Raw genomic sequence first — 10,167 nt, forward strand, 5'->3', positions numbered from 1 at the left:
ACTGGTGGAGCAGAAATTTTGATCGACAGGGTGCATACGTCCGGGCAATTCCAGCTGGTGGTTAGTAACTACTGAGTGCAGTAGAGCCTAGATTTGGACGCTATGCGAATGGTAGGGACGCCAATACTCCGTTGTCCGTGTCAAGTCGTCTGTGTTTTGTGTATTAATATTGTAGGTGTCACGAGGCTCGTTTTGTTTGGCTTCAATATGCTTGGCGATGTCATCTACATATTTGCCAAGACGGCCATGTTGGCGTCATTGTAGATAATACGCGTGTTGGACGCAGACACTTATCGTACAAAAGAGTCGTCAAAGTTCACCGTACGTACTCCGTATTAAATCCTTGATCCATCGTCGATTGGTGCTGCCTGGGTACAACCATGAAGGGATCAATAGGATCAATACCCAGAGCACCGAACACACAGACAATCAACTATCGACTGCATGGTGCAACCCAACCCATCAACCAAATCCAAGCCGTGCCTGGACCAGCTGCTGTTTGGGGCAAGTGGGGCCTGAAGATGCCGCCGCCAGTCGCCGTGCTGTTGGTTCGATGTTGATGTTGCTTCGACGGCATTCTCACATCCATGCTCAACTCTGCTCACCCTGGTCCCTGTAAACTCCTGGCCAAAGACCAAGTCGACGAATCCAAGGCTCTTGTGGCAGTGGGTACAGATGCATCTGAGAAGAGTCGACTGCCCCTTTCATTCATCAGAGAGTTGATTGAGGATCTCTTGTCCAGACATGCTGCTGCCTCCGACTCATTCAGTGACAGTGGTTGTATTTGTTGGCGCCGTTTCAACGTCATCACCTCCAAGCACCACGGTTGTCCGCCAGTCCTTTCAGCAGCCCCTGGGAAACCTGAGGAGTTGCCATCGCCTGCTAGAAGCACGGCGGCATTCAGCGATGATCTTGGTCGAAAAGGACATCGCTCCGGCTCGTCCAAATATTCTCTCTGGATCAATGTCTCTACGCCTCGCTGCCAAGTTTTGCCTCCGTACAACCAAGTGGTGGGCAGTACGGACGAACTACTGAAGGAGCTGGAAGCCACTATTCGACTCGACCACGGTCCGGGGAAGAAACTCCCGGAGCAGCGCCGAGGGGCGACAACCAAGAGACAAGGGTCCATGAAAAAGTGTGTGCTCAGTGCCGATAGCCCAGACTTCAGCTCCCCACGGTGTTGTGATCACGGATGACCCTCGCAGCTGCTATTACTCGCGTAATGGGGACTATTGATATTGATGGGGTTCGCTCAGTGCAGCAGCATCAGGCCATGGTCGAGATGACATGGACACGGCAATTGTGCGAGCCAGATGTCGCAAATTCCCCTTCCAACTCCGAGCTGCGAGAGTTCAAATCATGAGATGTCTGGAGAAGGGGATTAGCAATCTTGGGGAAGTTCTTGGCAGAACAAGGTGACCGCGCTGCCGCCAGGTCTGGCAGGTGAAGATGATGATTGAATATTGCAACCAGACACTTCGCCGCCAACCCGAGTCGCCAGCGGTATTGTTTGCACGGCAGTTGTACATAGTCGCAAGACTTACGAAATATACGTCCGTATTCTCAGGGCTTACGAAATATACGCAGCATGCCCAGCTCCCCCAACGGAAACAACAATTTAAAAATGAGACCATCATTGGTCGGGCCTCCCCGTCTAACAGCCGGGTGATCGAGCAGGCGCCACAAGCCACGGCTGGAATGCGGGACTGGCTGGCATTTCAGGAGGCGAGAAAAAGCAAGGGCGAGAACTGAGGAAAAAAAAAAAGTAAACAGAAAACTGACGTGCAAAAGAGGCGCACAAGCGAATCGATTCAGGAGACTGCACACACACACATCTGCTCAAGCCCGTTTCGTCTTTGGTCCATGTCCTCAAAGAACAGGCGGCGAGAACGCGAGCAAGACTCCGCCTCGCTTCATGCGCTTCCTTTCAACTTGACGAGCTCTTGAGCCTTGCAGCCCTCTCGTGACGAGCTGGGCTGGCCATGTCTGAAACACCGTCGACTGAACCTCGCTGGTCCAGCCAATGGCAATGCTCCGTGCCTGACAAAGCCCCAGCGGCAGGCGCGAACCTGGAAGGCGCGTCCCCACAGAAGGTGGCGGTTACTAAACCCAGGAACCCACTCGACCATGAACAAGAGCCTCCTAAGCTAATTCTTGTCCAGCACAAATTGAACTTGGGCCATTCCCCATCGCATCATGGCCCAATGTCAAGGTGCGGTTCACAGCCGGCGCGCTGCTCCAGCTCCAACCATGGAGGTACGTTTGATCAAATTCTTTGAGAGTCTTGTCAATGCCCTGGTCATCTCTTAGAGTGATGACCATCCCGTGGGCCGACAAGGACTTGCCCTCCTTGCCCTCCCAGCGGCAACAGTCGGCACCATTGCTTGCATTTGTGGTGCCTGTATCGCCCCATGTCTTTGACAGTGAAAGGCAAAGTCACGGTCAAAGTGCTTTCATTCTGTCTGGTCTTGGCTCGCAAGTGCATCCTTGACCAGAGCAGAGCAGACCAGAGCAGACTTCACTCACTCGACTTCGGGCGAATGAGCGTCGCCCATAGACAGAGCTGCCCCAATGTCCAGTCTGTTATAATGCAAGTGGTCGCCATTCATTCCTTCCTCGCCGTGTTGTTCCCACCAGACGCTTTCTGTATCTATTCTTTTCTTCTCGCGCGACACGCCTTTTTTTTATTTTGTTCCGTTCAAATTTAAAACTGAAGCCCTGCTATCAACAACTTGGCTTCTTCATTCGGCTGCTTTATCCTCTCGTTTTGCAGCACTCGAATCTCCTGTTCAGTGCCTCGCATCCTCCAACAAACTTTTTTAGCTTCCAACAACCACCAGTTTTGCGTCGAAACCTTGCGTCTCCCTCTTTAACCCGACTTCAGCCAGCCAGTACGGTATGTCTCCTACGCCTTGCCGCTTTCACTCCGACTTCAGACGACCAACCTTTTCCCCTATGCCTTCTTTGGTGTCTGTCCCGCAGCACCAAGCTTCACTCGCGCAAGTGGCAGTGAAGAATACCTTCCACTGCATCTACCCATCCCCAGTTCGGACGTCTTTTCGGCCATTTGAAGCTTCTCTCCACCGTCAACATGAACGTGCCCCGGGTTGCAGTCGCATCTGCTCACAAGCTCACGAGCCTGGCCAGTGCCGTGACGGGGTGCATTAGGAGGGTTGGCGCATTGCCGATTCTCCCCTCTTTGGTCGCGGACAAGTGACTGATGCGTCCAACATGACAACCTTCAATCTTTGTGGAGAGAATGGAATGGCCCGCCATGGGTCCCTCATCTGACACCCCTACTTTGCTATGCACACACCCCCGTCCTCCCAAAGGCGCACCCCCCAAACCATCTCTCCATCTCTCAAGTGCTCTCCATGTCATTGTCCTTCTCACTTGATCCCCCAGTTGCACATGCAAGGCCCCTTCAGGTATTGCTCGTCTGGTAGGACCAAAGATGGATGTTCGATTTACGCCTGATGGAGAAGTTGTGTGTGGCGTCAACTTGGACTGGCAGTTGCTATCCATGTCATGCACTCTTGTCCCGTGCAAGTGCTGGGCACAATAGGCCCGGATGCTCATCAAGTTGCATCCATAATAGCGTCGTGACAAGGGCTGCTGTCTCGTTGCCAAGCGGCATTCTCTCCCCGAACATGATCTTCGGCCAAGAAGTCTCGCGTTGATACTCTGAGCGGTTTTCATCGTGCCCTTTGAAATCGCAAAATCTATAATAAGGAGGACAGTCTGCACCACTTTCATCCTCTTGGACTTGCCCTGTGTGTCCATTGCTGAGCCAATTCCACCTAGTCAAGTTGGTGTTTACATCTTTGGCGTCCCGCTACATAAATGCAAATTTTACTCGGTACATGCAACCCAACCTGGATCTCTGATTATTTGCACCATTTTTTCCGGCTTGCCTTTGGACTGAAGTCTATCACGTCCCAAGGCCGTGTCACGATAAGGTTCACGCCGGCATCACACTCTCTGCATTTAGTCTTGCTAAACTACCCATGCCCTAAGTCGAGAGTCACAGTTTGCTAACTATTTAACCATTCCATCCAGCAGCAACACCCTCCTTCGATTGATCGTCAGACACGAAAACCTATCAAGCACTCGAGCCACTGCATCTTCTTCTTCATCATGGGGCTGTCGACATTTGTTTCGGCGTCCCTATTGGCGCTTCAGCTCTTTTCTCTACCTTCACTGGCTGTGCCCTCGCCTAACCCGGGTATCAAAGCGGAAATTTCAGCAGCTGCTTCCTATTCCAACTGGTGGTTTGCAGATATCAAGCGCCAGGGTGCGGCAGCCTTTGGTGCCGCGGGCCACAAGGTTTACCGTAATGTGAAGGATTACGGTGCCAAGGGTGATGGAAGCTCCGATGATACCGTCGCCATCAACAACGCCATTGCTGACGGCCAGCGCTGTGGTTATGGCTGCGACTCCAGCACCACGACCCCTGCGATTGTCTACTTCCCTCCTGGTACCTATGTTGTGTCTAAGCCTATCATCCAACTATACTACACCCAACTGGTGGGTGATGTTGTCAACGTGCCTACTATCAAGGCTGCAGCCAACTTTGCCGGTATTGCCGTCATCGACTCCGACCCTTACGATAACAATGGAAACAACTGGTACATCAACCAGAACAACTTCTTCCGCCAAATTCGAAACTTCAAAATTGATCTCACCGGTCTTCCCAAGACCACTGGCACAGGTATCCATTGGCAGGTTGCCCAAGCCACCTCGCTGCAAAACATTGTCTTCAACATGATTCAAGACAAGTCTGCAGACAACAAGCAGCAGGGTATCTTCATGGACAATGGCTCAGGTGGTTTCATGTCGGATCTTACTTTCAACGGCGGTAGCCTTGGGGCTTTCCTCGGCAACCAGCAGTTCACCACTCGCAACCTTAAATTCAACAACTGCAACACTGCCATCTACATGAACTGGAACTGGGTTTGGACATTCCACGGTGTCTCCATCAACAACTGCGGCGTCGGTATCAACATGGCCAACGGAGGCAACGTTCAGACGGTCGGCTCCATCGTTGTTGCCGACAGCTCCATCTCCAACACCCCTGTCGGCATCATTACTGCTTATAACCCTGCTCAGTCTGGGACGAACGGCACGCTTGTCCTGGACAATGTCGACATGACCAACAACGTCCCTGTTGCCATTCAGGGCGACAACAAGAAGACGATCCTCGCTGGAAATTCTTTAATCAGCTCCTGGTCTCAAGGGCGATCATATGCTGGCGCATCCGGAAAAGCTCTACAGGGCCCCAGGGCCGCCGTACCCAAACCTGCTGCCCTCACTGACAGCACTGGCAAGATCGTCACCAGGAGCAAGCCCCAGTACAACACTGTTCCGTCATCAAAGTTCATCTCTGTCAAGTCTCAGGGCGCCAAGGGTGATGGAAAGACTGATGACACTGCAGCAGTCCAGGCCGTTTTCAACAAGGCCACCGCCGATCAAATTGTCTACTTCGACCACGGCGCTTACCTCATTACCAACACCGTCAAAGTTCCCAAGAATATCAAGGTTGTTGGCGAGATCTGGGCACTCATCCTTGCTGGCGGCAACAAAAACTTCAAGGACGAGGCCAATCCTAAGCCAGTCTTCCAGGTTGGAAATCCTGGAGACGTTGGCAACGTCGAGATGCAAGATCTCATGTTTGAGACTCTGGGTCCCCAACCTGGCGCTATTCTGATGGAATTCAACGTTGCTGGCCAAAGCAAGGGCTCCGCCGCCCTCTGGGATGTGCACTTCCGCGTCGGTGGCAGTGCCGGTACCCAACTCCAGGTTGACAAGTGCAAGAAGACTCCCGAGGTCCCAACTCAGCCCAACCCCCAGTGCGTTGGCGCCTTCATGCTGATGCACGTTACCCCTGGCGCCAGCCCCTACTTCGAGAACACCTGGTTCTGGGTAGCCGACCACGAGCTCGACGTCCCAGGCAACACCCAGCTCAACATCTACAATGGTCGTGGCGTCCTCATTGAGAGCACCAAGGGCGCATGGTTGTGGGGGACCGCTTCCGAGCACAACCAGCTTTACAACTACCAACTCACCAAGGCTCAGAACGTCTACATGGCTCTCATCCAGACAGAGACTGCGTACATGCAAGGAAACCCCGACGCCAAGGTTCCCTTCAAGGTCAACACCAAGTTCTCAGACCCCGACTTCTCCAAGTGCACCGGTCCTAAGTGTGCCCGCACCTGGGGTCTCCGAGTCCAAAACTCCAGCGGCATCTACGTGTATGGCGGCGGCTTGTACAGCTTCTTCGATAACTACGCACAGGAATGTGTCGCTGCCAACAACTGCCAGGACAATATGATTTCTATTGAGAGTTCCAAGGTGGAATTGTTTGCCATCAGCACCAAGGCTAGTATCTCCATGGTGACCTTGAATGGTAAGACGACAGCCAAGGACTCTGACAACCGCAACAACTTCTGTGCTGCGATTGCTGCGTTTGAGTCATCGTAGGACGATGACGAAGAACTTCCACCACAGGGGCAAGGACCTCGCAAAGATCCCAATGAAGAGACCGCGAGTACGGAAAGTGGTGTAGCAAACGTAGTGGCATCAGCTGCGACGTTTTACCAGACCGCCACCACCTTAACCACGGGACCACGTTCGACCTGCGACAACCCGTCGACCGTTGTTCGCACAACGACGGTCTTTGTCATTGCGACTTCAATTCCTGAACATAAATGATCACAATTTGCTGTACATATATATAGGGTGAAAATGTTGGAGGAAGGAAACTTTGGCATGTTTTGGTTGTCTATTCTGGCATGGCAGTGCCGTAAAGACTGGCGGGTGAGCACGTCACAGAAAGTAGACAAGCGGGCGTGACGCGAATGAGGCGTGCTACCACCTCAGTAGGTAGCTCTACAATACAAGCAGTCTCTTAAAAATGTATTGGCCAGTGATGTGACATTGCAGTGCGTCATGTTTGCATGGTGGGTGACATTTCGCGAGACGGAGGAGTGGTTCTGGAGTTGAGCAAAGTTGAACCCTACTTAGGATGGGCCAGCCAGATCCCAAATAAAGAGGCCATTATATTACTATTTGAGAGTTGGGTTAAGAACTGAGACGAGAAGCAAAAGAGAGATCATGCGACGACCTCGTCAATGCCAAGGTTAGAACCATTTGTCGGGAATCAGCTACGTCACTGCTGTGTTTACTGCTGTTGTGGTTTACTGCTTGCCTGGGCTTAGCAGAAACAAAGCACGCCAGAATATTCTTCGGAGTTTGGAGCAAGGGGATGCTGCATGTTTCATTAGTTGTTCAGCCTGGGCAGTTTGCTTGCGCAGTTTGGGTGCGTGACTCATAGTACTTGGGGCTGGGTCAGGAGCACAACTGAGTGAGGCACCTGGAGCTTGCTGCGAGTATGTGAGTGCGCAAATACGGAAGGATTCTTAATTTCTTTCATTTGGCTGCTCATGTGCTGTGTGTGTGGTTTGTCTGGAAGTTGGGAGTTGTTGTATGTTGAGTATTTACGTGGGTGGGTAGATGGGAATTAGGGGCCATTCGAGAATGAAAGGTTGGGCACAACATCACATGGAGCTTGGAGTTTAGCTGGGGCTTGTGTTTATTCACTTCTTTCCCGGTTATTTGGGGTGTTGGTGTTAGTAGTGAAGATGGTTGGGGATGGTTGGATGTGATGTATGTATGTGCATCAGCCTAGCATTACGTATAGTTGCAAGTGTGTTCAGCCTATACTTTTGAGCTAGAAATAAGTTAATTGCGAGTTCTATATGCTTATACTAGATGTGTTCTGTTCTAATATGGGATAGTATTTGAGAAGTCGGCGTACTCTGAAGTTTAGTCCGGCTACTTACTTGTCGGGGTAGTCGGCGGATGTGCAAGCTCTCACAATATAAGTCTAACACTATTAAAAGCCACATTTAAGTCTAATAGAGAAGAGAGAAAGCCTTTTATATGATGCTGTAGCTGCTGACGAGCCAGGTAAGAATGACCAAATACCCGCGACATGCGCGATGGCACCAAGCGCCCCGGGTATTTGGTCAGTATGCCAGCTATTACAACAGAGTGTAGAAATACTGTAAAGTCTGTAGGAGTCTAGTCGAACAGCCTGTCAAACCATTTGATAATAGGTTACGAAGGTAGTAGGTACGATCAAATACCCTGGTGCGCGATGGCAGTTCATAGTGGGTATCTGATGGTCAAGCTTCATAGTTGCTCAATGCTGATGTTGGCAAGAAAACCATGTAGACCTACGAAACTACTTCCAAGACGATGTGAGCTGCTCTCAAGATAGAAACAGGAACACTTGCAGACGGCCGGGTGTTTTCTCCGGCTTTGCTGCATCTGATGAGTTCACTTGCAGTCCGATCGTCGCATATTAATAGATGCCAAGGGTGATTAAGCACGGCGGGCAATGATTCAAGAACCTTGTTCACCATGCGTATATCGGAGATGGTTTAGTGTTCATCGTCGTCCGAAGAGTCATGTGGAACTGTACCCAGAAAGTGAATCAAGTGTTCACCAGTTCACCAAGAGTGTTTAAACCTCACAGCACTTATATAAAGCTGGCTGGTTCTCAACATTCCTCCACCCTGCTCACCAACATTCAACACCTCAAACACTTAGGAAGTCAACTCATCACTCTACAATCTACTACTACTTTTATATCAACCGATCGCATTTGTCAACCTGCATCGACGTCGCCTACAGACCCAGCCATCTGAGAAGAACGAGAAGCATCGAACCTGTCTCAAACCAACGCAGAAATAACCTACAACACCATGTCCAAAGCCACGCAAAACAAAACACACCAGCTTTACCTTGTGCGCAAGACAGATAGAGGTTTCCTAACGTTCGCCTTCAAGAATTTGAATGCGAACAAGGAAGAAGCATGGGGCTATGTCGGCCTATACGGTCAACGGTTTGATGGAGAAATTGGCCAAAGTATTGTGGTGAAGGATGAGACTGGATGCAAACGGCTGCCTGGCAAATACCTCTATCTAGGTTCCACAGGGCCCCATGACGACAAGGACCTGGCTCGTAGAATGAGAGAAGCCATTGAGAACTACCTCAAACAGAATGACGACGCCCGCATAGATCGTGTGAAAGATGGGGAGTTTTTCGGACATCCCAAATGGTTCCCTAATTGTGGTACAAAGAACTCTCCCGAGTACTGGCGAGCGATGAATCACGAAGGGATAATCTCGGAAGAGGAATTTGGGAAGAATGTGCATTGGCTGTACCAACTGGCCGCAGAGGTGTTTGTCAGCGAGATGCAGCATCCAACGAAAGCCGGTCCCCCACCTGAGAAGGAAGTCCCTTGGGAAACATATCCATGAGATGACGGAGCTGCAGGAGACGCTTGATTGGGTGTCTGCATTGATGGAATGATGGGTTAAGAAGAGCTCATCGGTCGTCGCTTGTTATTCCGGCTTACGGGATCAGAAACTCGCTGTTTTGGTAGTGTTATAGAGAAAGAAGATAATAGTATAATTGCATGGGGAATAAGAACCAGTGTAACATTGCCTGAGTCTCTTTTTGATTGTGATGATGTTGAGGTTTCGAGTTTGGGAAGTAAAGAGAAGAGCTGTCCCTTAATTGAAGGTTTTTGCTTTCTTTCAGATGCATTTTATGAAGACACTAGGTTGGGAGACTCTTACCACCGCCTGGTAAGCCTCATAGGTGAGGCCATGGCTTGTCACTGTGTGTTAGATGCTTGTGTCGAAACAAATAATTTCGACTCGAAGCTGGGAGCTATAGGGTGGTACGCGTTAACACCGACTACGCTGAACTGCGTGTCAATTTATGTGGTGTTTTCTTACACAGCTTTGACTTCAGGAGCGAGTCTGAAATGCTCGCGTCTAAGTTCCCTGTTCAACGTGTCGCGTTGTTGTTTCCTCGTTTTGTTACCGCGACAGTATCCTTCAAAGAGCATTCAACTGAGTACGAAACCTGGCCGCTGCTGCGTATGCTGTGTTTAGTTTTGCCAGCTTCTGCTTACGTAGTGGTGAAGAGAAGTTCAGTGAACAGACGTTCGTGCAACGTGAGATGGAGTTGTTCGCACATTCTTCAACATCCTGCGGCAGTCAGATTACAAGTTGAGTCAAATCTCATACCTGGAATATGAATGAACCAAAGGACTTTCAGGCATCTTGTTCATGCACTCTGCCTGTAACCGGG

General features: G+C 50.6%; 4 protein-coding genes across 4 annotated transcripts; all 4 read left to right on the forward strand.

Annotated features, from left to right (window-relative positions):
• Window positions 1–587: 587 nt before the first annotated feature.
• On the forward strand, window positions 588–1,196 carry VFPPC_16713 (hypothetical protein; the record flags this gene model as incomplete). Its single annotated transcript, XM_018294466.1, has 1 exon — window positions 588–1,196. The coding sequence occupies one exon, from the start codon at window positions 588–590 to the stop codon at window positions 1,194–1,196; it is 609 nt and encodes a 202-aa protein (XP_018138992.1).
• A 2,647-nt stretch (window positions 1,197–3,843) lies between these two features.
• Window positions 3,844–4,038, forward strand: VFPPC_16714 (hypothetical protein; the record flags this gene model as incomplete). The annotated part of the gene is made up of 1 exon (XM_018294467.1): window positions 3,844–4,038. The coding sequence occupies one exon, from the start codon at window positions 3,844–3,846 to the stop codon at window positions 4,036–4,038; it is 195 nt and encodes a 64-aa protein (XP_018138993.1).
• A 99-nt stretch (window positions 4,039–4,137) lies between these two features.
• On the forward strand, window positions 4,138–6,480 carry VFPPC_02190 (exo-beta-1,3-glucanase; the record flags this gene model as incomplete). Its single annotated transcript, XM_018281882.1, has 1 exon — window positions 4,138–6,480. One exon carries the CDS (start codon window positions 4,138–4,140, stop codon window positions 6,478–6,480), a length of 2,343 nt encoding a protein of 780 aa, XP_018138994.1.
• A 2,288-nt stretch (window positions 6,481–8,768) lies between these two features.
• Window positions 8,769–9,326, forward strand: VFPPC_02191 (hypothetical protein; the record flags this gene model as incomplete). Its single annotated transcript, XM_018281883.1, has 1 exon — window positions 8,769–9,326. The coding sequence occupies one exon, from the start codon at window positions 8,769–8,771 to the stop codon at window positions 9,324–9,326; it is 558 nt and encodes a 185-aa protein (XP_018138995.1).
• Between the last annotated feature and the right edge of the window lie 841 nt (window positions 9,327–10,167).

The sequence above is a fragment of the Pochonia chlamydosporia genome, chromosome 1 (genome assembly GCF_001653235.2).
Source record: "Pochonia chlamydosporia 170 chromosome 1, whole genome shotgun sequence".
Classification (NCBI taxonomy): Eukaryota; Fungi; Ascomycota; class Sordariomycetes; order Hypocreales; family Clavicipitaceae; genus Pochonia; species Pochonia chlamydosporia.